We start from the raw sequence: 23,854 nt of genomic DNA, 5'->3' as shown, positions 1-23,854 counted from the left end.
TGAGAGGCGCAGGGCGTGGTTTCGATGCATTGGAGGATGCGGCATCGCTAATGTTCTTGCTGCCCCAGACCATGCTCCAGACGCCGTTGAGTTTCCCTCTTAGCCAACTGCTGGAGCTGCTGGGTCGGGAGTTGTAGCCGAGGCTTTCGTAGTGGTTTATCCATTCTTGTGCCCATTGGCCTTCAGGGTAGCCGGCTTCTGAGGCTTCTGTCGCGCGCTGGAACCAGTTGAGTGCGTCTTGGGATGGCGTTTTGTCGTTGAGGTTGAGGTGAGAGTGAGCGACGTAGTAGCTGCAACGAGCGATGAGAGGGTTGCTGGCGTTGTTGTCGAGGGCATATTGCGATACTTGCTGAGCGACGGCTTTCGCTTCTGACCGAGCGGCTGGTGATCTGTTTGAATTCTTAAGTATGCATAGCACTGGCAAGAGTCGCAGTTGGATTCTCATGGTCAAATGGCCCTCGTTTGTGGTGACACCCTCTTTTGGTGCAGTGGTTCTCGGTAGAGACGCTCCAGACCAAATGCTCCGACTCCTCGTAGGCTTGACCGGTTCGACAGACGGAACGCTCGGCTTCCGTACTTTTGTTGCTCGCGCAATCGCCAGATCGTGTCTGGCACGATTGTATAGGAATCCATACTCTTCGATCACGTCGTCTTTGCCTCGAACGATGGCGTCGAATCTTTCGACAAAACTTGGAATCAATACTTGCAAGTCCTGCCGAAACCTTGAGGTGTCGTTGCTGGGAAACTCCTCGTCTGTGGAATGTGCTTTGGGCGTGCTTTGCTGAGACTCCGCCGTGGCCATGATGGTGTCAACCAAAACCGGAATGCAGTAATGTCAGAAAAATTGGAGCTGCAATCCAGCAGACGATAATGATAGGAATCGTGCATGATAGAGAGAGCTGTGCTTTGTCTGGCATGGCGGCAAACGACGGATGCGGCGACATTGTGATATAAAACAAAGAGATGCGTGTGTGAAGCAGCGTAGCGTGTGTATGAGGCTTGTGAGATGGAAGGAAAAGAGACAACATATATAATTATATAAGGCTAGTTTGTCAGCACGGATAGGAACATTTGATTGCTGGGGAATAATGTATATTATGTCATGTTATGTTGGAGGGTAGATAGATGATGAGGGCAAAAAGGACAAAAAAGACAAAAAAGTGTCGCGAAGCTCATCACCGCGCACATAGATCCCGCCGACAAGACATGTAGTCCGGCACCGCCACGCCATGACCCGACGCTCTCTGCTCGATTGCTCGACTGAAGGGTGCGCCGGAAGCTTAGAGTAGCTCGCAGCAATCGCTCGTTACCGATGCGAGTGGGCGACCATCACCGCGTTCGAACTGGGCACGCTTTGTCGGATTTGGACAGGGATCTCGCAACGCGTAAGCCCGCTTCACTAAGGAAGCCAGAACAGCTGAACGAGGTCACATTTTGCAAATAATATACATTCAAGATAATGCTTAGTTTCGTCGCCCGCCAAATCATCAACTCCAGGTGAGTGATGCTCATAGCAAAGTAATATCTGCACATTCGAAATCATGCTTGGTCTCAAAAATCACTGTACTTTGAATTCTATCTGATGCTCAATTTTACCCAATGCATAAGGTATTTTCCATCTTCCATCCGCGCAAAATTCCCACAAACTACCACAACTCACAGTCTGAAACTGTGCAGTGTCCCTTTATGCCCTCTTCTCCTCCTCAACCCTCTTGACCACAATCTCCCTCACACCCTCCCAGCTGGCCTTGGCACCCAGCACGCGCTTTTCCCTCTGCTCGAGACCGACGAACTGCTCCGGCAGCACAGTCTCGAACGAGAAGCCCTGCTGGTCCTTGAGCGCCAGCTCGACGGCGTGCGAGAACTTGGCAGGATGCGCCGTCGCAAGCGAGATGTGGTGCGCGCCCTTGCCAGCGTCAGCAATAGAGCGCAGCGACGCCGCGATACCGATCGCTGAGTGCGGGTCGAGAATGTAGTGGCCGTCATGCTCGGTGCCGGTAGTAGCCTTGCGCCCAGCGTCTTTCTGCGCGGGCAGCGCCCAGCCGTAGACGTCCTTGATGGCCTCGATGGTCTGCTTGTCGCTGACGCGCTCGGAGGCGAAGGAGTCCTTGGCGGCGGCTAGGATCTCCGGGTCGACGCCGAAGCCGCCGTCGTTCTTCAGCTGCGCGAGCCAGGTCTTGACTTTCTCGCCGGCCTCCATGCGGCGGCGGTTGGTCTCCTCGACTTTGCTGGTGCGGTACGCGAGGTACCAGAGCAGGCGCTCGAAGTTGGAGGAGACGAGGATATCCATGGCGGGTGCGAGGGTCTCCTTGACGCCTTCTGAGTGTGCCTTTGCGCCGTCCTCTTCGATGCCGCCCTCGGCTTCACGGCCGTGGACGGGGTGCTTCTCGTAGTGGCCGGTTCTCCAGAAACGGTGCAGAATGTCGTTCTCGTTGGTCGCGATGACGAGCTTGTCGGCGGGGAGACCCATGCGGGTGGCGAAGTAGCCGGCGATGATGTCGCCGAAGTTGCCAGTCGGGACGACGAAACGGACCTTGGGGTCTGAGGAGCCAGTCTGGCGCGCAATGGAGAAGTAGGAGTGGAAGTAGTAGGTCATCTGGGCCAGGATGCGAGCCCAGTTGATGCTGTTGACGGCTGCGAGGCGGTGTGTGCGGTTGATCTCGGGATCGGCAAAGAGTGCTTTGACAATGTCCTGTCTCTGTTAGTATGGTATCGTCGCCATTCAGGTGTTCAGCATCCTTACCTGGCAGTCGTCAAAGGTGCCCTCAACGGCCAAGTTGTGTACGTTGGCGTCCAGTACAGTGGTCATCTGGGCCTCCTGGATCGGGCTGACCTTACCCTTGGGGTGCATGATAAATACACTGACATCCTTCTTACCACGCAGACCGTAGATGGCGGCAGATCCGGTGTCACCACTGGTTGCGCCAATGACTGTCAAGTGTTCCCTGTTCCTACCATCTTCCTTGCCCTTGTTTCTCCGAGTGAGGAAGTACTCAAAGAGGTTGCCGAGAAACTGCAGGGCGACATCCTTGAAAGCGAAGGTGGGCCCGTGGAAAAGCTCAAGGAGGTGGAGGTTCTTCTCCTGGTCGAGGGTTGTGATCGGGACAATGTTGTCGGCGCGGAAAGTGCCGTAGCTCTTCTTGATAATCTCTTTCAAGTCGGCTTCCGGGATCTCGTTTCGCGAAACGTAGAGGGAGAAGATTTCGAAGGCGAGGTCTTGGAAAGACAGACCCCTCCAAGCGGTCTGCCAGTCGGAAGGCAGGGAAGGGATCTCTTCGGGGATGAACAGGCCGCCGTCGTTGGCGAGACCCTTCAGGACGACATCCTCAAAGGAGAGCTGGCTAGCTTCTCAGCGTAAGCTCTTGTGCGTGCTTTGCCATACCGATCGAAAGATGCGATTCGCAATGCGCGATGCGCCGGCTGATGGCGGGGTTCAACGTACGTCGTAGGAGCCACCACGCGTGCTCAGGTAGCGCTGGGAGGCGGAGTGGGATGCCATACTGGAAGTCGCACGATACAACGGTAACGAGCAATATACCAAGGCGTGGAAATACAGGCGTTGAGCAGATGAATGTCTGGACACGCTGGCGGGCCGGCCGGTGGCATGACTGGTCTAAATTTTGGCGGGGTCTCAGCCATTGAGGCTCTGCCCTTGCAGCGATGTCGGCGCCACCGCCCCTCAGCCCTGCCACCCTTCTCGCGCAGCCTTGTAGGGCGAATTGATTAATCGCCCGCTATAGCGTTCGGACAGGGTTGGTCCACTCGATTAATGACAATGACATTTTACCGCTGATTTCCTCCGCCTACTCACCTGCCTGCCCAGCTTCATCCCGTCTGCCCTCAGATCTGCGATCTGACTCGCTCGCAACCCAAGCGCCTTCGTCTTACGTCAACCCGCAGCACAGCCACTTGACCACACGCAGCTTCAGCTGGCAGCTTCATGCAGCCCACGATTCCGCCGAGCGTCAGTCTATAGCGCGAGTTTGATATTCTTCAGTTCACCCCGCCTGCGAGGCTCTCTTGTACTCTGACCACAACCGAACACAACAAGATCACTCAGGCCCACCATGGCAAACACAAAGCTGTTTCTCCTGCTTGGGCTTATCGCACTGCTCTGCCTGGCCACTCCCAGTCATGCCTTCGGCGCAGGCAACATCGCCTCGATCTCCAAGATTGAAGGCCACAACTGGCGCCATGGCGACATCGAAGACATGCTAGAGAAGGTCGCTTGCTTGAAGGGTCACAAATGGTCCAGCATGATGATCAAGCGCGTCTACTTTGGCAACTGGCTCCGCGATTACTCTCAGGCTGTCGACGTTGGCACGCTCAAGGGCGTCCAAGCCGACACTATCCGCATTCTTGTCTGGGTCCTTGCTTTCATGTCGTTCGGCTATGCCACTGCTGAGTTTGAGGTCACTGCGGAGCGACTGGGCACTTACCGACCAGAAGAGCACATCGACAATCCCAAGGACTACGCCGACAATGAAGACGCGAGAAAGTACGATGCACGCCTCCGCGGTCCAGTCCACCCCGAGGAGCTCGCTATTGATCCACAGACTGGCATGAAGAACTACATCGCCAACGAGCGTGGCGGGTGGGCTACTTCCGCCGGCTACATTAAGTACAGCTTTGCTCGCAGCATCCATTTCGGACGCATGTACACTCATGGTGCTAACAAGGGACGGGAAGAAGACTTGTGCGAAGCGCTCAGATGCTTGGGTCAGGGCCTCCACTGTGTCGAAGACTTTGGTGCCCACACCAATTACGTCGAGTTGGCCCTTCGCGAGATGGGATTCCACAATGTCTTCCCTCATGTTGGCGTCAACGCCGGCATCAACCTGCACGGCAAGCACACCTATCCTCTCGTCACTGGAACATTCGGAGGCGTCGACTTCCTTCACTCAGTTCTTGGTGAAGCGAACGATCACATAACTCAAACAGAGGTCGACGAAATGGACGCCGCCCTCACGCAAGCGCAGGGCGGAGGCAACAGCTCTGGCAGTCGCGGCATGGGCGGATCATCTTCATCTAGCGCCGACTTCATCAGTCTCCTTGGCAAGGTTCCTGGTACTGGCGGACTTATCCAAGAAGCCAACAGTCTCAAAGCTGCATCGGATGCTGAAGCAGCGCGTAACGCTAATGCTGGCTACGGTGACGGGTACAGCTCGTCTCGTGGGGACCCTACCTTCGCTGCTCCCCCTGGCTCTCAGGGTGGTCCGCCTGGCCCGAACGTCCCTGGCACCAATATCGACCCTCAGGCCGCCATTGCGAAGATCTACCCGATCCTCCAGTTCCGCGATAAGGTCGTGCGCACGATCTCCTCCATCGTTAGCAAGATCCCTGGTCTTGAGAAAATGATTGAGACGATCAGCGAGAAGGTTACTCTTTTCATCATGGGTCTGCTTGCACCTTATATCAAGCCTATCATCGCTGCTGCATCCAACTCTCTGAAGACTGGTAGCAGCACTGTCATCGACGCGAGTGCCAAGCAGCAATACCTCGTCTGGGATGATCCCCACTGCTCCGACCCGACTCACTCCATGCTGTCCAAGGATCACTTCAGCAACATTCTCAATCAGCCGGCAGGCGAAGTGGCCGCAACGATCTTGCAGTACGTCGCTCCGCGCATCGTGTACGCCTGGGACCACCCGAACGTGCCTGAGCACGAGGTCTTGGAGGACGTCTGCAGGGTCTTCCACCACCCGGCCTTACGCGACAACAACCTCGAGCTGCATAGGAACATGTTTGCGACCGTGGAGAAATGGGTCCACCACCAGCGCGACGCTGAACACAGACTGAACAACGTCCTGAGCTCGGAGAGCGTCAAGGCAGGCAAGAATCACACCGTGCAGCAAATGACTGGCTTCCCTAACCCTGGCTCTGGGGGCCACGGCGGCCATGCACATGGCCCTCACGGCGGCCACGGCTCAGCTGGCGGCATTGGAGGCATGCTCGGTTCACTTGGAGGATCCGGCAACCAGGGAGGCGGCTCCAGTGGAGGCATCGGCGGCATGATCTCATCTTTAGCAGGCTCCGGCAACCGACAGGGTGGCTCAGGCGGCGGTATCTCGAACATCCTGTCTTCCTTCTCAGGAGGCAGCAGCGGGCACGGTTCCAGCGGAGGCGGCATCTTCGGCTCGCGAGAGTTCGAGGGCAACAACCCCGGCGCTCCCCACGGCGCTCCCGGATACGGCACGCCGCCGCAGTCCACAGGTTCGCCTGCGCAGGGATACGGTGGATACCAGCAGCCGGGCTACGGCCAGGCACCTCAGCAGCCTGCAGGATTCCAGCCTGGCGATCATGATGCGTATCCCACCGCTTATCAGCAGGGTTATGAGCAGCCTCATGTGCAGCCTTACCAGCAGCAGCAGCAGGGAGGATACGGACAGCAACAAGGGTACAATGGTGGATATGGATATCAGTACGGTCAGGGCGGCCAAGGAGGCGCTTACGGCGGAGGCGGATACCAAGCGCATGGAGGTATACGGGAATGAGACATGAGACAAGAAGTACGACTGGTATGATGCTGAAGAAGATTAGGTATAGATTCTGGATGCGGTAGTAGCTGTGCAATCACTAATGACATGTTAAAATCAACCCTCCTCTTGCAGATCTCTGCCAGCAGCTGAGACTCTCAGCGAACGCCTCAGGCACAATGCAAGAATCCTTCTGGCCCCACCAAGCCTTCACTTTCTCGCGCGTGAAGTGAATTGAAGTCCAGGTCGTCCGCGCACTCGGTGTCACGCGACGCCGTAGCCGCGCGCTTAAGCAGTTTCACTTCACCCCCTGCGTTCTCCACTCCCCAAACATTCCCACCCCGCTTCTTCCAGACCCCAAACTACAGCAACCGCAACGCAACCCGTTTCCGACTATTTCCCATCGCAATTCCACCATGGTGCGTCCCACATCCGGCAAGAACGTCGCCGCCGGCAAACGTCTCGCATCGAGCCAGGCGAGCCGCGGCATCGCCAGCAAAGGACTCGGTATCGGTAAAGGAGGAGCCAAGCGCCACCGGTATACCATCTTTGACGACACATCACCTTCCTCCACCTTGCATTCTCTCTGACATGCTTCTACAGCAAAGTTCTCCGCGACAACATCCAGGGCATCACCAAGCCCGACATCCGCCGCCTCGCGCGCCGCGGCGGCGTCAAGCGCATCTCGTCGTCTATTTACGCAGAGATCCGCCTCAATTTGCGCCGCTTTTTGGAGAGCGTGATGGGCGATGTCTGCGCGATTGTGGATATGAAGAAGCGCAAGACGATCACGACGGTCGATGTTGTTTATGCGCTGCATCGGAAGGGGAAGACGCTATATGTATGTTTGTTGGTTGCTGGAGAGATTGGAGGGGAGATGTGAGCTAATTCGATCAATGTAGGGATTTGGGACGCCGGGTGATCGTCGTTAATAACGCATTGTTGCGGACCATTCGAGTTGGCGTTGGATTTGGGTATACGGGCTTGGATCGCTGGGGGCATTCGATGGCGATTGGAATCTGGCGTTGGAAGGGATACCGGAAAAGCATTGATGATCAGCGTATCGTTGGGTCATGCGCTCCATGGTTCATGATAAACCGTTGATTGTATGCAGTGGTTTCTCAGTTTCCACCTTGACCTGCTTCTATGAACTCCTGCGATCGAACTGGACAATATCAAAGATGCCTTTTCCCGAGTGGGCCCCAAATTTGATTCCAATGAATCGAGAAGTGTAAATTTTCAAATCAACGAGCTCGCAACTCACCCGATCAAACGCTCACACTTCGTAGGGATCCTTCACCATTTCATCATGCTCCTTCGCATCACTCCTCGCCATCCTCCCACTAGCAGTCTTTAACAGACCGCTCTTCGCATCAACCACCGGGCTAGCCCAGCGTCCATCCTCCGTTTTCATCCTCGAACTCGGCAATCCCGTAAGATGCGTGTTGACAAAGATTGTCTCCCAATTCCCCCTAGGAACCTGGTAAGTCTCATGGTAAATGCTCATATGCGACCAACGCTTGACATTCTTGTTCCACCACCTCCAGGCCTTCATATGCTCCTCTGAGTGCGCGAAAGCATGCAGTCCCTCGACAGTTTTGAAGTACCCGACCTGCATGAACTCGTTCCCGGTCTTGCGCGTCGACGCCGCCCGCCAGGACGTCATGCCCAGCATGCCGAACTCTTCCGCGCCCGCGTCCAGGTCGCGGATCATCTGCATGAAGTAGTCTTGAATCTCCTTGGCGCCCGGCGCCAGGATGCCCAGCGGGTGGTTGTTGCGGAAGCCGAGGAGGAAGACAACGATCTCGGAGTCGGCGGGCTTGCTGGGGTAGACTCCTTTGGAGTTGGGGAAGGCCGTGGAGAATTTGCCGAGGATTACGCCGTCCATGAGGGAGTTATGCTTCCAGCCTGCCGCGGCGAGGAGGGTGCTGGCCAGGCGTAGGGCGAGGTAGGCTGCGGCTGGAAGAAGAGCGAGGTGGCCCAGGAGGAGGAATGTGAGGGATTGGAGCAAAGCTCCCATGGCGAGCCAGGTGGCTATGGTGAACTGGTCACGCATCATCTGAGAGCGTTAGTCTGAGCATCTCCTTGAATCGATGCGGAAAACGAAGAACCTACATTGTGCCATAGTGCCTCACCCCAGAAGGCAGACGTCGGACGCTTCTCCTCAGGTACAAGCAAAGGCTTGAATGCCATGATATCAATCCAAAGATGCTTTTGTAGCAGTGTTCTATGAGAAAATAAAGACACAAGAGTATGTCCTACGTGAAATTCTCAATGATTCTATGTTCGACGCGTGTATATATACTGGCCACGTAGCAGAGGCTGAGGTGTTGGTACGGCCGAATGCTGACAATCGTAATCGGACAAATTGTCAGCGAAATACGAAGATCGAACACATGGCTTGCGATGCTCGATGGCGGAGAAGCACGATAATTCCAATACACCTGCATGTACCTGTAGGTCGCTTGGTTTGGGGGGGCACGACCAAGCGGACAAAGCGGGCTTGCAACTCCGCGTGTGGCGTTGTTTACGGCCGCAAGAAAAGCCCGTCTTTGCAAAAGTGATTGGATGCAAACAAATCTGCTGTCCGATTGCGATCAAGTGTACTGTTCCTTCCACAACCTTGTAGTGCTCTTGTGTGAAGGTTCCTGAGCCCATGACGACATCACCAGTCGAAATAGGGAATTGCTTCGCAACGTGCCCCAAGAAGAACGGCCGATAAGCGCCTTTGCAACGACGCAACCCCTCAAGCAGACGGCCTAGAGCGGTCGCCCGCCTTACGTGCGAGCCGTCGCACTGGACGAGAACCATGTCAGATCACTTGATCTGACACAGTAGAGTTTGAATGGAGTGACCTGCTCGCCCAACATCGCTCGCGCCTGATGAGTGATCAGTCGATGGGCACACACATACCACCCAAACCTGTTCGGCGGATCCGACTCTCTCATGAGCGCATCCAGCGTCAACACTCAGCAGCCCTCGTTTGCTCACTAAAACCACCTCGAATCAAACCATTGTCAAATTCGTACGCATATCTGATTTGACCGTGTCTGGAAGCGAAAAAGCACCGAGTCCACTTCCGTCTCCGACAAGCGGCCTTAGCAATTTATATGGATACTTAGGGTTAGGGTTCACACTCTGTCTTCCGCTCCTATCCAGAACACCAGGCTTGCCTCCACGATTATGTGATGTAGAGCTTATGGTCACGTATTACTTGCACTGCTTACGTTGCCATGTGGCAACAGCTGGCATGCGAGTTGTCGAAACTCCTCGCGCCTACTCCATGTGACAAGTTCGATGGGGGTACCCCTATCACGTGATATGCCACTTCACTTCACCTCACTTCACCTCACTTCATCCCCAGCAACACCATCCCCATACAACACCGTTGAAACGCCTATAACAATAACATATCGCTAGCATATGATGTATACATCTACCAACACCCATAGCTCACCTCTTCTAACCTCACGTCCCACCCCCTCAGTACCCCCACGACAGCCCCCACGCACCCGCTTCACCTACATATTCACGTGCAACTCCCTGTGACATAACCAGAGCACGAGTAGGCAATTCAGTCATGCGTGGCGCAGTGGAACGAGCGCAGACGAGGCCGGTTTTCACATCGACCCCTTGCCGACGATCGACGACTGCTCTCCGGCCGAAGCCACCGAAAGCAAAATCCGCCTTAACACCGTGGGTTTTCTTGACACCCGCCGAGCGAGGTCGGGTGGTTCTTTTGCTGCGTTCGAGTCCGGGGTGGGGCGTTCGCTTTTGTGATTGTTTTGGGCTTTGCTTTTTTGGGCAAGGAGCGCGCACGTGACCGTTGTCGTACACCTGCCTCCTGCGCAGATACTGTCGCGTTGCTGCCACCATGTCGCACATCCAGCTTCCGAGCCAAGAAACTTGCTTGACGCCTCCGTCGGCGATAGCGCTCATTCAACCGATGCACTTCCCAACCCAGCAGCCGGCAACCATTTCTCCTCTTGCCATCTCGAAAGGCGATCGCGACGATGCGCACACATAGATATGAAGGTTGGAGAACGATGATTCCCTGGTAAAAGGCGATGTTGAAGTTGAGGGCCTGCATCCGCACAACCACACTTTGGGGTTGGGAGGTTTCAGCTGCGGAGACGTCAAGTGAGGACACGTCCTGCCGCAGTTTTGTGTCAATGAGACCAGGAAAATGGCCGCTGACCGCCGCGAACAAACAAGTTTCATGTCGTTTTCAACTGGCATGGGGATTGGTCATCGGTAAATTGCTGCTGCATTGGTAAGGTATAGATACATGACTGCGTTTACTTCCCACTGCCCTCGCTACTGTCCGAATCATGCTCAGGCGGCGTCGCAGCATACAGCATTCCAAGCTGCCTATTGCTCGCCACGCTCCTCTGAGTGCCGTGGCTGCCGCGAATGCGCTGGGGCATCGGCCTGGCGTTTCCCGAGCTATCTCTTGAAATGAGCCTCGTGCGCTCAGTCGGGAGTGGCGGCTCCTCCGCAGCAGCATCATCAACCTCCAGATTCTCTTCCTCATCCTCCATGCTAGGGACGCCAGTGGAGCCGCTCTTGCTCTTGCGACGCGCGAGGTAGTAGCTGATCGCCAAGCCGAGCAACACGCCCTGCAGTATTCCGGTGACCACGTACACGAGCCACGTGCTCCAGCCAGCCCATCCGACGCGCAGCCACAGGCTGAAAGCGAAAACGAACGCGCCCGGGACTTGAATGAGCATCGTGATGATGCTCAGGCTTTTGACGTCGCCGATCCTGAAGGTGTAGTAGATTTGCGGCAGGTATTGGATTGCGGCGAGAGCGCCCGCGATGGACCCGAGGAGATTCGCCCAGCCTTGGGTATGGTGCGGGAAGGCCGCGACCATGGCGACGCTCGTGATGCCGACAACGAGAAGCGCGAGAAGAGTAGTGACACCCACCACTACTGCGTCGCGGCGCTTGGGCGGGGCGGTGGATGTGATGCTTGCCGCGGAGGAAACGAGATCCGGCTCTGTCGGAAAGTAGATGAGGAAGAGCATCACACTGGCTCTGTCAGCTTCAACGCGTTCTGCGGTCTTCCCGTCGTCCGGCGCTAATCACTTACATGAACATGAAGCACGCCCACTGGCAGCCGATTTGCGCGACGCCTAAAAGCGCGGCGGCGCATTCGGATCCGCGGATTTCCTTGCAGCATCCGATATCCGCGCGACTCGCCGGCAGAGTCAAGATGTTGCCTATGGCTGCTATCGAGCTCAAGCCGCCGAGCAGCACCCACCAAGGCGACAGACCCTCGCTGGTCCGCCTTTGGATGATCTTCGCATGTTGCGGGAAGTAGGACACGAGGATGCCCAGGACGAGGAAGGCGGCGAGGCTGACGGCGTACGGATTCGGAGAGGAGAGGGCGGCGCAGTGCTTGGAGAGGCCGGTCATGGCGGGAGTGTGTGCCGTGTGATGGCTGCCTGCGGTGAGGCGTGGTATAGAGAGGGATGGAGTTGGGGAGATCAGGCGCGTCCTCGGTTTATGGCATGGTCGGAGGGCGGAATGGGATGACCCGGGCCTGCATGTATGGGCGCAGGCGGCCGGTGGGCGGCGGGAGGTGTGCGAAGGGCAATAACAACGGTCGAGGTTTCACCATGCACAGAGGGAGCGCGATGGGCAGCAAGAGGCTTGCGGGCGAAGATGCGAATGGCTGGCGGCGAGCCCAAGCTCCCGGGCTCCGTCAGCGTCAGCCTTGCAGCAAGGCCGGGCAGCGCCTTGGCTGTGCCTGCCGGCGACAGCTTCTCCGCGTCCTTCACGACTCGCGTGCTCGCGGGGCGCTGTAGAATTCCAGAAACATTCATCGTCAATCAATTTCGCCCTCGCGCACCCCTCATGCACCCCACCATCCACCGCCGGACGCCGTAAGCACCCAGACTATGGCCGTCGACGGCATTGCGCAGCTGCCCGCAGAGCTGCTGTTCCTCTGGCATGCTCACCGCGTCGAGGTCCTGCTCTCGGCCGGCGTGCTCTTCGCCATTGTGCGCCTCGTCGTGCATTGGCGGAGTCGCAAAGCCAAAGTTGCTCTGACGCCGCCACTTGCGTCGCCGGTCGATGAGAAATCTGTAGCTGTCCTGCCGTCTGCGACGGACGCCAAAGCGCAACTCGCAGAGACAGACCATTATGAGCCAAGCGTTACAGCAAAGAAGCCGACTCGTCCCAAGGCTGGGCCAAAGCGAGTGACGGGCGGTAAGAAAGCGAAGTCCTCTCCCGTTCGCGAGACTGTGCCGGAACAGATCCAACCTCTGGTCTTTTACTACTCTCTTGGTGGATCGACACGCGCCTACGCTGAGAGGTTTGCCGAAGAGCTGTCGCGCCAATCCGAAGACAGTAAAATCCTTTCGCCGGAGACGTACGACTTGACAGAGCTTGACTACGACGACTTCTTCATCTCGATTCCCAAACCCAAGGACGACAGCAAGCGAACGGCGTACTTCTACCTCCTGCTCATTCCGAGTTACGATATCGATACGGAGCTCTCGAACTTCCTTACGCACCTGCAAGAAACGCACCATGACTTCCGCATCGACACCGCGCCCTTGCAGCAATTGGCAGGTTATTCGGTTTTTGGCTTTGGCGATAAGCAAGATTGGCCTACGGAACAACAAGGTTTCTGCAGCCAGGCGATCGAAGTGGACAAGTGGATGTCAAAGTTGACCGCTAGGAAGAGGGCGTTCCCGATCGGTTTGGCAGATGTGAAGCGCAACGCCGATGCCAGCCTGTCGGAGTGGAGGACCGGTTTGAAGAGCATCATGGAAGATCTGGCGGAGGGCAAGGGTCTCGGCGAAGGTGTTTCTGGAAGCGGAGAGGCTGTCGAGAGTGGAGACGAAGATGAGGCCGAGGATGAGGAAGAGTCAGATGATTCATTCACGAGAGTACAGAAGAAGTCTGCGAAGAAGTCGTCGACAGACGATGTTGAGGATATCGGAGGCAAAGCCCCGATCCCTGTAGACTTCACGACAACCTCAAAAACCGCAGTGCAATCATCTGGACCCAAAGCAATGGTTCCCAAAGCGTCGCCTACATACGGCTCGCTTACGAAGCAAGGATATAGCATTGTGGGAACGCACTCTGGCGTCAAGATCTGCCGCTGGACGAAGTCTGCTCTGCGTGGACGTGGTTCATGCTACAAATTCAGTTTTTATGGCATTGCATCGCATCGTTGCATGGAAGCAACGCCGTCATTGAGCTGCAGCAACAAGTGCGTCTTCTGTTGGCGCCATGGCACGAACCCTGTCGGCACTACATGGAGATGGCAGGTTGATCCACCTGGTATGATCTTTGAAGGAATCAAGGCGGAACACTACAAAAAGATCAAAATGCTGAGAGGTGTACCTGGTGTTCGATCAGAGCGATTCGCTGAGGGTATGCGAATCAGGCATTGCGCTCTCAGCCTGGTCGGCGAGCCTATCTTCTACCCGCACATCAACGAGCTTCTGGGCATGCTGCACAAGGAGCACATTTCCAGCTTCCTTGTCTGCAACGCACAACACCCTGACCAACTAGCGGCACTCGGCCCCGTAACACAGCTCTACGTCTCCATCGATGCATCAGACAAGGAGACCCTGCGCAAAATCGACAGACCCCTCCACAGAGACTTCTGGGAGCGCTTCATGCGCTGCATGGACATTCTGCGCGAGAAGCGCGACACGCATCGCACTGTCTTCCGCCTGACGCTCGTCAAGGGCTTTAACATCGACGAGGAAGCCGAGGGCTACGCCAAGCTCGTCGAGCAGGCGCAGCCCAGCTTCGTCGAAGTCAAGGGCGTGACGTACTGCGGCACCAGCACGGCCGCCGGCGCGGGTCTGACGATGCAGAACGTGCCCTTCTACGAGGAAGTCTCGGCCTTTGTGCTCGCGCTCGAGGCGGCGCTTAAGCGCCGCGGTCTAGACTACGGCATCGGCGCCGAGCACGCGCACTCGTGCTGCATTCTGCTCGCTGACCGCAGCAGGTACTACTTGCCTTCGGGCGAGAACGGCGAGATGCGCTGGCACACGCTCATCGACTACCCGAAGTTCTTCGAGCTCGTTGAGAGCGGGAAGCCGTTTGGTCCTCACGATTACATTGGCGATGCGACGCCTGAGTGGGCTGCTTGGGGAAACGGTGGGTTTGACCCTAGGGATCAGAGAGTGGATAGGAAGGGCAGGCCGAAGGCTGTGGAGTGAAGGGACGACTGAAGTCGTTGATGACAGCTATACGAAGAAAAAATATATGAAATCATTATGACACTCGCAGATAAGTCTCGACAAGTTGTTGTAGTACATTCAGCTACTGCTTTAGTGACCCAGCCTGTGGATCGCCTTTGGCCCCGCATGATCATGGGCCGAGGGAAATCAGCATCAACGACGCTGCAGCGATCCACCCAAACCTGACAGCCTCTGATGATTGAATAGGAACACGACAACAATCAAATCTAAAGGCAGTTGAGCTGGAGCTGATCTCGGAGGTATCGCAGGATGCAACTCTCACGATCCTTCCATTCATGATCGACATCAGCTGCTGACACAGCCCCGCCACATATTATATTAGCCCTACGCACCCAAGATTGTCAACATCACCAACATACAATCCTACAAGAGCAACTCAAAATGCCCGTCCCAGACCAAATGCAAGCATGGAAATGCCAAATTGGCCATGGCAAACCCCTCCGAGTCCAAGTGCCCACCCCCAAGCCCGGACCAGACGACGTGCTAGTCAAGATCCTCGCCATGGGCGTCTGCCACTCCGACTGCACGATCCTCGGAATCAAGGAATCCATGTACGGCATGGCCAACGAATTCGTCCTCGGACACGAAGGCGCCGGCGAGATCGCGCAGATCGGCTCCAACGTCGACAGCAACCTCTACAAACCCGGCGACCGCGTCGGCCTCTACCTCGTCGCCGGCTGCCTCCAACCTACTTGCCCAGAGTGCTCCCGCGGCTTGCAGCAGCTGTGCAAGAGCGAAGGCGGCGCGTACGGCATCGGCCGCGAGGGCTTCTTCGCCGAGTACGCGGCCGTGTCCGCGCGCAGCGTCTTCCGCCTCCCGGACGGCCTCGAGATGCCGCTCGCGGCCGTGTCCGCGGACGCGGTCCTGACGGCCTACCACGCTGTGAAAGTGACTGCGGCTGTGAAGCCGGACCAGACGGTTGCGATTCTTGGGCTCGGAGGGCTGGGCATGAACGCGCTGCAGACGGCGCTGCACCTCGGCGTCAAGCGGGTGCTGGTCGTTGACAAGCGGCGCGAGACGGTCGACGAGGCGATTAGGTTGGGCGTGCGACCTGAGGATGCGTTCTGTACTGACGATCCTGGTGCGAAGAAGTTGCACAAGGTTGTGGCGGAGCGGCAGATCGCGATCGACACGTGCATCGACTTGGTCGGGCACGCGGACACGGTCCTGAGCGCGCAGTTGGCGCTGCGGCCTGCGGGTAGGTTGGTGCTGGTTGGGCTGTTGAGCGAGCAAGCGCCCTTGATTCCGGTAGTGTTTGTGCCGAATGGCCTGAGTATTCAGGCATCTTATAGTGGCAGTGTTCAGAGCTATGAAGAGTGTCTTGATCTGATGGGAAAGGGTATACTTAGACCGAAGGTTCAGACAGGGTCGATCGAGGACCTCCCGCAAGTGCTTGAGCGCCTGGGTGAGGGGAAGATTCAGGGAAGGATGGTTCTTTTGCCCGACTGGAAACGGTGAGGGAGCTGATGATCTGCAGGATAAGTGCAGATTGGTTACATTTCGCGTGTTTATGATGCGTTTGCGAAGACCCTACTGATGCGAGTTGAGCGAGGTTTTCGTATCTTAGCATGTTCGTACAAGATATTATGGCACGGTTGAGCTAGCATTGGATTGACAGGACTCTCTCAGATTACTCCGAACTCTTTGATGTTCCACTCCCAAGCCATTCCCACTGTCATTGAATCGCAACCCATCGCTTAAGGGCTGCTGCAGAGAAGGCCCTGGCCGAGCTACAAGAGGGTCAGCATCCTTTTTCTTCTAACGTGCGCGATGAGAGCGAGACTTACGACCGGGAGCACGCAGCACTGGGCAGTGACACCAGTCTCGGCGCAGACAGAGTCGAACTCCTCGAGGGTCTGGGGCGAGCCGCTGGCTGTAGAAGGTGTTAGCTACCGTGACCCAGAAGTAAATGACTCTCCATCACATACGGTTCTCGCAAGAGACAGCGGCCAGATCAAGAGCGTCAAGCTGGCAGCACTGGGCGGTTCTGCCGCCGCAAAGGGCGGGGTTGGTCTGCGCAACAGCGAGAGAAACGCTGGCGGCAAGGGCGAGGATGGTGGCGGTGAACTGCATTGTAACCGGGTTTGATTGCTGAGATTTGGATGTGTGTGATGCGTGGAGGATGAAGGTGGTGGTTGAGATATGGGATGATTGCAGGAGTTGAGCGCTTGCTTTATACCTACGGCTCGCTCAAAGCATCGACACCAGATCGTCTCTGGGCCGTGTGAAGAAAGGGGATGAAGTCGACAAGACTTGCTCAATTCAATGGGTTTGCACGTCCAATCCCTGTCGGTCACTTGAAGAAGTTGGTTGTGAGACATGTTGTTCTGGCCAGAATGATGTCAATCGACTACCAAGCCGTGCGAGGTACGAAAGATTGATTAAAAGGCAAGGATGCCTCAAGGGTGGTTATCCCAGATTCACGTCCTGATTTGGCGGAAGAGCGGGAGCCGTCCTGTTTCAATGGTCAAGCGCGATTGGCGATCGCGGGTGAAGCAGCAACATCAACCGATGTGTGACGTCTGGCCGCGAACTGGACACCCTCACGGGCATTTTCCCATCAATGCTCCATCTGAGGTACTTCACAGTGGAGTCTCTTGGTTGGGCCTGGACGTCGGCAGCCATCTAGAACAGCGAAGTATCGCCGTCACGCGAGGATAGCATTGTGGCCAGAAGATAGGAGCAACCCAAGGATCAGACGTGCATCCATGTAAGCCGTTGGCTGCTCGAGCAGTAAACAGGCCGCTTGCAGGTGTGCTTCCGTTTTACTGCCGATCCGGTTCTACATGCTGGTCGTTATCGGCAGTCAAGCTTGACAGGCACGTGGCGGTCTGCACACTGTGTGAAGTCGTTCTATCCCGCGATTGGGCGTGCCAGGTAAACGACAGGGGAGACGCCTGAATTGGACCTGATCCTTGCATCCGCGGGCTGGCTTGTGGAGAGCCAAGGTTCTTTGATTGATATTGCCAATACTTCCAGGATCAAGTTCCTTTGCCTTACAGCGCCTAGCGTGTCAGATGCGCCACAATCGTCACATCTACCGGTTATGTAATCCGAAAGAGATGTCCATTTCTGTCTGTGATTCGTCAAGAAGCTCAAGGCCGGAGTTCGAGCTCATTGCGGCAGGGCGGTGCATGTCGACGATAGATGCAGGCACGGCGGCTATCATTGGCGCGTCAAAAAGTGATTATCACATTTGTTTTTGAATCTCCTTACAGGGATGTGTGCAGGTTGACATAGCCAAAAGGATGGATGAATGTGAGGTTGGAACCGTGCCACCAAGACTCGTTCCTGAACGCTGCCTGTGGGGCTCGGCACGGCGGCTTGCAACGTCGGCACCTGCAGCTCACGCGGCTCCGACATTTTCCAGCGTCCATCTCACCTCACGCTCACGCACAAGTGTTTGAGGACTGCTGCAATATCACTGCCGCCATTGCCTTCTCGAATGCGGCCGTCTTTCGATCTGAAGGCTGATCCGCCGGCCGTAAGCATGCATCGGAGCCGGATGGCACGTAGATCACCAGAGCGCAGAATGCAACCGCCGATTCTCACTTAGCTGTAAACCGTGGGTGCCTATAAGACCAGGAGTAAATACTCATGATGCTTGAAGTATTTCCACAATTCTGACGCAGGATCTGCCGCCACTCGATACTGAGATCATATGCCCTATTCACTCCGTTCTCGTTCATCAGCGTGACACTACCTGGCACAGCCATGCAGCCAACACGCACAAACAGCTACGACCTTTCGGCCTCATGCCAGCGCATTATTTCCGAGGCCTACACGGCCAACACATCCGCTACTGTCACCATTAGGTCTTGTGTCGCAGACCCCGGGCTTTGGCCCGTTCTCCGTGATCACAAGTGCAACGGTGTCACCCTCACTCCATCTGGTCTGTACGGCGACATGGCCATCACAGTAGCAAATTACATCTTGGCGAAACTTCGTGGGAAGGAAGAGCTTCCAGGCCTGAATGTCTGTGAGATGCATGTCGACAAACCACTCAAAGCGCAGAATCCCCAAATTGGCAAGGGGCAATGGCTGGAAATGCGCGCCGTTGCAGATGGCATCGACGCTGCTGGAGCCGTGCAATGCTTCTTCAGTCACATCTCTCCGGAAGGCATGAAGATCGACGAGCTCGCTCATTGCACGGTTCGACTTGAGAGCGAAGCCTCTTGGCGCGCTGAATGGTCGGCACTTGAGCATTCGATCATTGCTCATATTGAGAGATTGCGGGCAAGAGCGATGGTGGAACAGTCCGGCGCTGTCCGTACCATCCAGCGCGAAACAGCCTATAAGCTCTTCAAGACGTTTGTGGAGTATGATGGTGACTATCAAGCCATGAGCGAAGTCATCATCGACAAGACAGCTTTGGAAGCTACGGCACTCCTCGAAATTCGCGAAAAATCTGAGAACGAACTGGCTGGGCCATACTACCTCGATGGCTCCTGCCACCTCTCCGGATTTATCTGCAATGCGAGCGACGAGGACACCAAGAAAAACGCATACATCAGCCATGGCTGGGATTCTGCAAGAATATCGAGCAGCTTCCGTCCAGGATGTGAGGGTGACATTCGGAGCTACGTGCGAATGCGTTCAGAGGGTAAAGATGTGCTCGGTGGCACAGTGTACGTCACCCAAGCTGGAGCGATCGTTGGGACATGGGAGGGAGTGAGGTTCAAAAGAATACCCAGAAGGGTGTTGAATGTATTCCTTCCGCCTCCTAAGGCCTAGGTTAGAACAGATACGGGGGATCGTCAGGATCCGGCGCGAAGCAACCCTGCAGGGCATGGTGAGCTTTCACCGACACATCCGACCTATATCTCGCGGAAATAGCGTACCACCGCGTGACTCCCAATGTCAACGCACACATGTGCGTATTGTAGGTCTCACAAATGGCATTGCTACGTCAGTAGTGCCAGGGTTGCGTGGCGGTGTACCAGGCACCATGGACTGAGGGCAAACTTATCGCTTGAAAGCAAAGTTATGAACAAGTCCGGGTACTTGGATGCAACGATTGTAGTGTCTTCCATACAGTTTGAAACTGATTTTGCAAAATCACAATGAAGTATCTCACCTACCTCGTTCTGTGTCAAGTCTCGGGTGAAGTCAAGTCCCGAGAGCCATCGCAGAAGAGCAGAGACAGCGGAATCCATTCCGCTTGCTGGTGCGCGCTGCTCCAAGGGCTCGCGACTTCAACAACGCCAGCGTCACATGCCAATCGTACGGAACCAATCACTCGAGATCAGGATATCGAGCTTCACACACTCACGCCTTCCGGTGGATCACGTGTCGGCGCAATCACAGATATCGTCAACAAGACGCGATCGCAGCCATGGCAGATGCCAATCCCCCTCCCACTGCCCCCACCAATGGCGCATTGCCGACCGCGGAACCTCAGCAGCAGCCTGAACAACCTACACAGCAAGCCGCACCAGATCAGTCCACTCAACAAGTAAACGAGACTCCAGCCGCGGCCGAATCCACACAGGCATCAGCACCCACACAAGAGACAGCGACACAACCACCTCCATCCCAGCCGAGTCAACCCACAGACGCCGACATCGACACCTCCATCGCCAACGAAATGAACGAGCAACCGCCTTCCCAACAGCCTCCCTCCGCCGGGCCCTCAACAGCCAACCCAGGCTCACCCGCCTTCCCTCCGCCGCAACTGGGCCCCGAAGCAACCCACCCACAAGCTGTCATCGAGCCGCGCATCCCGCAAAAGAAAGACGCCAGCCTGCGCGAGTTCCTCGGCAAGATGGACGACTACACCCCGCTCATCCCCGACGCCGTCACAGACTACTACCTCACGCTGGCCGGCCTCCCGCCTCCTCCGCAGACAGACCGCCGCCTGGCGCGGCTCCTCGCGCTCGCGACGCAGAAGTTCGTCGCGGACATCGCAGCGGACGCGTACCAGTACTCGCGCATCAGGAGTACCAACACCACATCGAACAACCCGCTCACTGGCCTTGGAGGTGCCGCTGGATTCGGCATGGGTGCCGGTGGCGGCGGAGGAGAGGGCGAAGCCGCTGGCAAGGGAAAGAAAGATGCTGGAAAGAACGCGCCTCTCGGTGGACCGAGGGCTGGATACGGAGGCGGTGGAACCGGCGGTGGACAAGGTAGGACGGTTCTCACGATGGAGGATCTGGGCATGGCTGTTGGAGAATACGGCGTCAACGTTAAGAGGGGCGAGTTCTACCGATAGAGTGCTGCTTTGGTGATGTGTGCGACGAAGGCTGTGCACGGACACGCCTCTGTGTTTGGTGGAAGAAGTTTCACGATTCCTATCCAGCCTTGAATTCTTGCTTATATTTTCTAAGGCGTTTCAGGGATGTAGAACGGGAATGGACTCGGGGCAAAAGGAAAGGACATTCTCGGCCTTGGAGACGGGCCTTGAGATCAAGGCGTGTGAGGCGTTGACTATTATTTCAGCCGGTGCTGAAGCTTCTTTGGATACATAATGTAGCAATCCTGTACCGTGCTCACAGACCATTTCCTTGCGCCGTCGCTAAGCTAATGTAATGTCTCGACCCTGAGACATGCAGTTCTGTTGGAGAATAACACCCTTTCCTCGTAAACAAGGCATGGCTCAGGGGTGAGCCTTTACCGCCTCATCGCACTGGCTGGTGGCGTCTCAAACGCATCATCATCACTAATCTCGTCTTCGCTCGGTTCCTGCAGCCTGCGAGGCGCTGCAGCGCGAGTGCTAGCCGTTCTGCGAGTGCCATTCGATGACGCTGCTTGGCTGGCGCCAAAGCTGATCTGGGTCTGACGACTGCTAGCAGCAGGCTTCTTCGCAGCTGTAGACCGAGAGGATGCGGCGGTTGTCTTCTTTGCCGGGGCACGTTTGGGTGGGGCCGAATCTTGGCTCACGAAAAGCCCCTTCCCACGTTCGTCATCGTCGTCGTCGTCGTCGTCCAACATGATCACGTCGTCTTGCTCGTCCTCATCTTCAGAGGGAGTCGGGTCTTTCTTCTTGCCACGGCCCTTCGTTGGGGCTTTGGCAGGCGCCTTCTTCGCTGCGGTCGTGGCCTTACGCGTGGTGCCCGCCGCTGCTGTGCGGCCACCTCGCCCGCGAACACGAGTTCCACGGGTAGTCTTAGTAGCACGGCTGGCCGTCACGCTGTCTCCGTCGTCATCTTCCTCGTCGACATCCATGTCGTCATGTTCTAGGTCGTCTCGGATGATAGAGGCGGGGTCATCCTCCCAGTGCCCCATTTCATCCGAATCCCACATGTCAGGCTTCGGTTTGCGGTTCGTACGCTTTCTAGTCGATCGGCCGCCTTGCTCGAAATTCTGTTCGCGTGAAGCCTTCATTTGCTCCATCATCCTGGCCATCTCGTCTTCGTCTGACAAATCGCCATCATTATTGACCAAATGCTCGACTTGTTGGTCCATCGTCTCTAGAAGAAATTCTTCCAAGGCATGCTTGTCGTCCTTCTGTACGAACTGCTGTACAGCGTCGCCGAAAGGCGCTTGAGGAAGAATGGTAAGAGACTGCGCAGTAAGAAACTCTTTGACAAGCTCATCAATCTTGACGGCGTCCATGCCGAGCTGGGCCAAGGTAGCGGAATCTGGCATCTCGATGGTCTGTTTGGGCTTCCGGGCCGCGGTGGCCTTTTTGCGGTGGTATTGGATAATATCGCTTGTGTTCGCGACCTTGCCAACGTACCTAGCAGAAAAGCGTTGCGGATTGTCGATAACGAAGTTCCCGCCTTCTGGTGCCGTGTACTCGACACGCAATCTGACGAGAGGTAGCGGTGGGACCAGCTCCTCGTCGGGCTCGTCATTGCCTTCCTGCTGCACATCCAGCCACTCCTGGTTTGCCTGCTCAATCAGTTCGTCGACCTGTTTCATGCAGAAGCGGTCCACTTCAGCCTTGTTGTCGCCGCCTGCTTGACCCACTTGGCGCATGCGACGGTCGTCCTGCAGCACAACTTCTCTCATGACAAAAGGACGGACAGACTTCAGTCTGATAGGCTCGTGCGTGAACTCTTTGCCAGTGACGCTCAGAATAGTGACATGCTTTTCTACTGTTTCGGGAATGCAGAGCGATGTGGCCACCGATGATCCAGGTTGGATGACTTTGAAACCACGTTCCGCATTCGTAACAGGAATGATCTTGCACTCGTGTTCATGACCCCATACAACGAGGTCAAGGAATTCCGGAAGGAAGCTTTCAGGGAGGTAGCCGGACTCCGTATAGGCGTGGTGGTTCTGATGCACACTGGCAAGGTTGAACCATTCATCCTTGTGCACATTTGGCTGGAAGAATCTCACGTTGCCGTCGCGAAACGTTCGAAATAGACGTTCATCACGAACATTGCTCATTCCATATAGTGCAAGCTTCGTCGATCCTTTCTGTAGGAGTACAGGCTTTACCTGGATGTTGTCGGACTCGGGTGTTCTGCCGTAGTAGTTCAGGAGCCCAGACATCTGGAGGATGTCAAGGGCGGCGAGATGTCCTTCGCCGGAAGGGTCGTCATGGTTGCCATGAATCGAGAATACAGGGATTGCGACATTAATATCCGGGTCCTCGTAATTGACGTGATTGAATGAGCTGTCGATATCGCATTAGCATCTCGGCATCTACATGTCGAGCTTGCCACTCACAACTCACCCAGCAAATTGCTCGCTCGCGTCGCTCAACATCTCGATCTCGCAGGGTTTATCGCCAAAGCAATTCATTCTCAAGCTTCGCATGACCTGATACATCGACTTCCGAGACGGCTTGTTCTCATGAAAGAGATCGCCAGCGAGAAGGACCATGTCGACGTCACGCTCCTTGGCCAAACACATTACTTCGTCGAACGCTTTCCAGCTGTCGTCGCCCCGGATGGGGTCCCGCTCGTTATAGCCCACATGATTGTCTGTTGAGACGAGGATACGAATCGTATCAGGTGCTGTGTGAATAGATCAGCGCCTACCCTTCCGCGTGGCAATTAGAGGACTTACCGCTGGGCGGCATGATGTAGAATTATCATCGACGGGTATGTGGTGGCAGCGACATTCCAGCAGAAGCACGACCCTTTTTATCGGCACAGAGCTGCAGCCTGCCTGAAGTGACGGCGTTCGGCGTTGCCTGGCAGTATAGTGGCGCTCGTGTCGGACTGAACGCGAAATCACGTGATAGATCTTGAT

General features: G+C 56.0%; 11 protein-coding genes across 11 annotated transcripts; 6 read left to right on the top strand and 5 right to left on the bottom strand.

Moving 5' to 3' along the window:
- Positions 1-1,545: 1,545 nt before the first annotated feature.
- WHR41_03907 (uncharacterized protein) lies at positions 1,546-3,595 on the bottom strand. Its single transcript, XM_069372513.1, has 3 exons — positions 3,443-3,595; positions 2,744-3,337; positions 1,546-2,692 (listed from the first exon to the last, which is right to left on the bottom strand). The coding sequence occupies exons 1-3, from the start codon at positions 3,497-3,499 to the stop codon at positions 1,685-1,687; spliced, it is 1,659 nt and encodes a 552-aa protein (XP_069230632.1). The 5' UTR covers positions 3,500-3,595; the 3' UTR covers positions 1,546-1,684.
- A 472-nt stretch (positions 3,596-4,067) lies between these two features.
- Positions 4,068-6,494, top strand: WHR41_03906 (uncharacterized protein; the record flags this gene model as incomplete). Its single annotated transcript, XM_069372512.1, has 1 exon — positions 4,068-6,494. The coding sequence occupies one exon, from the start codon at positions 4,068-4,070 to the stop codon at positions 6,492-6,494; it is 2,427 nt and encodes an 808-aa protein (XP_069230631.1).
- A 356-nt stretch (positions 6,495-6,850) lies between these two features.
- On the top strand, positions 6,851-7,678 carry WHR41_03905 (uncharacterized protein). Its single transcript, XM_069372511.1, has 3 exons — positions 6,851-7,014; positions 7,080-7,317; positions 7,379-7,678. The coding sequence occupies exons 1-3, from the start codon at positions 6,893-6,895 to the stop codon at positions 7,406-7,408; spliced, it is 390 nt and encodes a 129-aa protein (XP_069230634.1). The 5' UTR covers positions 6,851-6,892; the 3' UTR covers positions 7,409-7,678.
- Positions 7,563-8,931, bottom strand: WHR41_03904 (uncharacterized protein). The gene is made up of 2 exons (XM_069372510.1): positions 8,592-8,931; positions 7,563-8,535 (listed from the first exon to the last, which is right to left on the bottom strand). The coding sequence occupies exons 1-2, from the start codon at positions 8,667-8,669 to the stop codon at positions 7,753-7,755; spliced, it is 861 nt and encodes a 286-aa protein (XP_069230633.1). The 5' UTR covers positions 8,670-8,931; the 3' UTR covers positions 7,563-7,752.
- A 1,789-nt stretch (positions 8,932-10,720) lies between these two features.
- Positions 10,721-12,125, bottom strand: WHR41_03903 (uncharacterized protein). Its single transcript, XM_069372509.1, has 2 exons — positions 11,569-12,125; positions 10,721-11,507 (listed from the first exon to the last, which is right to left on the bottom strand). Exons 1-2 carry the CDS (start codon positions 11,892-11,894, stop codon positions 10,775-10,777), a joined length of 1,059 nt encoding a protein of 352 aa, XP_069230636.1. The 5' UTR covers positions 11,895-12,125; the 3' UTR covers positions 10,721-10,774.
- A 254-nt stretch (positions 12,126-12,379) lies between these two features.
- WHR41_03902 (uncharacterized protein) lies at positions 12,380-14,665 on the top strand (the record flags this gene model as incomplete). The annotated part of the gene is made up of 1 exon (XM_069372508.1): positions 12,380-14,665. The coding sequence occupies one exon, from the start codon at positions 12,380-12,382 to the stop codon at positions 14,663-14,665; it is 2,286 nt and encodes a 761-aa protein (XP_069230635.1).
- A 423-nt stretch (positions 14,666-15,088) lies between these two features.
- On the top strand, positions 15,089-16,165 carry WHR41_03901 (uncharacterized protein; the record flags this gene model as incomplete). Its single annotated transcript, XM_069372507.1, has 1 exon — positions 15,089-16,165. The coding sequence occupies one exon, from the start codon at positions 15,089-15,091 to the stop codon at positions 16,163-16,165; it is 1,077 nt and encodes a 358-aa protein (XP_069230638.1).
- Positions 16,166-16,260: 95 nt separating this feature from the next.
- On the bottom strand, positions 16,261-17,938 carry WHR41_03900 (uncharacterized protein). Its single transcript, XM_069372506.1, has 3 exons — positions 16,636-17,938; positions 16,495-16,580; positions 16,261-16,437 (listed from the first exon to the last, which is right to left on the bottom strand). Exons 1-3 carry the CDS (start codon positions 16,778-16,780, stop codon positions 16,405-16,407), a joined length of 264 nt encoding a protein of 87 aa, XP_069230637.1. The 5' UTR covers positions 16,781-17,938; the 3' UTR covers positions 16,261-16,404.
- Positions 17,939-18,421: 483 nt separating this feature from the next.
- Positions 18,422-19,441, top strand: WHR41_03899 (uncharacterized protein; the record flags this gene model as incomplete). Its single annotated transcript, XM_069372505.1, has 1 exon — positions 18,422-19,441. One exon carries the CDS (start codon positions 18,422-18,424, stop codon positions 19,439-19,441), a length of 1,020 nt encoding a protein of 339 aa, XP_069230687.1.
- Positions 19,442-20,042: 601 nt separating this feature from the next.
- Positions 20,043-20,918, top strand: WHR41_03898 (uncharacterized protein; the record flags this gene model as incomplete). The annotated part of the gene is made up of 1 exon (XM_069372504.1): positions 20,043-20,918. One exon carries the CDS (start codon positions 20,043-20,045, stop codon positions 20,916-20,918), a length of 876 nt encoding a protein of 291 aa, XP_069230615.1.
- Positions 20,919-21,083: 165 nt separating this feature from the next.
- On the bottom strand, positions 21,084-23,817 carry WHR41_03897 (uncharacterized protein). The gene is made up of 3 exons (XM_069372503.1): positions 23,669-23,817; positions 23,334-23,616; positions 21,084-23,273 (listed from the first exon to the last, which is right to left on the bottom strand). The coding sequence occupies exons 1-3, from the start codon at positions 23,679-23,681 to the stop codon at positions 21,317-21,319; spliced, it is 2,253 nt and encodes a 750-aa protein (XP_069230557.1). The 5' UTR covers positions 23,682-23,817; the 3' UTR covers positions 21,084-21,316.
- Between the last annotated feature and the right edge of the window lie 37 nt (positions 23,818-23,854).

The sequence above is a fragment of the Cladosporium halotolerans genome, assembly GCF_011745625.1.
Source record: "Cladosporium halotolerans strain TM138-S3 chromosome Unknown Sca10, whole genome shotgun sequence".
Taxonomy (NCBI): domain Eukaryota; kingdom Fungi; phylum Ascomycota; class Dothideomycetes; order Cladosporiales; family Cladosporiaceae; genus Cladosporium; species Cladosporium halotolerans.
The sequence above is the reverse complement of the archived record's forward strand: the minus strand, read 5'-3'. Positions and strand labels throughout refer to the sequence as shown.

Coding starts and splice junctions, on each gene's coding strand:
- WHR41_03907 (XM_069372513.1), bottom strand. CDS start 3,499: ATGGCATCCCACTCCGCCTCCCAGCGCTACCTGAGCACGCGTGGTGGC. Junction 3,338..3,442: donor CGCGTGGTGGCTCCTACGAC/GTACGTTGAACC, acceptor GAAGCTAGCCAG/CTCTCCTTTGAGGATGTCGT. Junction 2,693..2,743: donor GCACCTTTGACGACTGCCAG/GTAAGGATGCTG, acceptor TAACAGAGACAG/GACATTGTCAAAGCACTCTT.
- WHR41_03905 (XM_069372511.1), top strand. CDS start 6,893: ATGGTGCGTCCCACATCCGGCAAGAACGTCGCCGCCGGCAAACGTCTC. Junction 7,015..7,079: donor GGAGGAGCCAAGCGCCACCG/GTATACCATCTT, acceptor ATGCTTCTACAG/CAAAGTTCTCCGCGACAACA. Junction 7,318..7,378: donor GGAAGGGGAAGACGCTATAT/GTATGTTTGTTG, acceptor CGATCAATGTAG/GGATTTGGGACGCCGGGTGA.
- WHR41_03904 (XM_069372510.1), bottom strand. CDS start 8,669: ATGGCATTCAAGCCTTTGCTTGTACCTGAGGAGAAGCGTCCGACGTCT. Junction 8,536..8,591: donor GTGAGGCACTATGGCACAAT/GTAGGTTCTTCG, acceptor TAACGCTCTCAG/ATGATGCGTGACCAGTTCAC.
- WHR41_03903 (XM_069372509.1), bottom strand. CDS start 11,894: ATGACCGGCCTCTCCAAGCACTGCGCCGCCCTCTCCTCTCCGAATCCG. Junction 11,508..11,568: donor TGGGCGTGCTTCATGTTCAT/GTAAGTGATTAG, acceptor TGACAGAGCCAG/TGTGATGCTCTTCCTCATCT.
- WHR41_03900 (XM_069372506.1), bottom strand. CDS start 16,780: ATGCAGTTCACCGCCACCATCCTCGCCCTTGCCGCCAGCGTTTCTCTC. Junction 16,581..16,635: donor CGCTGTCTCTTGCGAGAACC/GTATGTGATGGA, acceptor CACCTTCTACAG/CCAGCGGCTCGCCCCAGACC. Junction 16,438..16,494: donor AGTGCTGCGTGCTCCCGGTC/GTAAGTCTCGCT, acceptor ACCCTCTTGTAG/CTCGGCCAGGGCCTTCTCTG.
- WHR41_03897 (XM_069372503.1), bottom strand. Junction 23,274..23,333: donor GCGAGCGAGCAATTTGCTGG/GTGAGTTGTGAG, acceptor CGATATCGACAG/CTCATTCAATCACGTCAATT.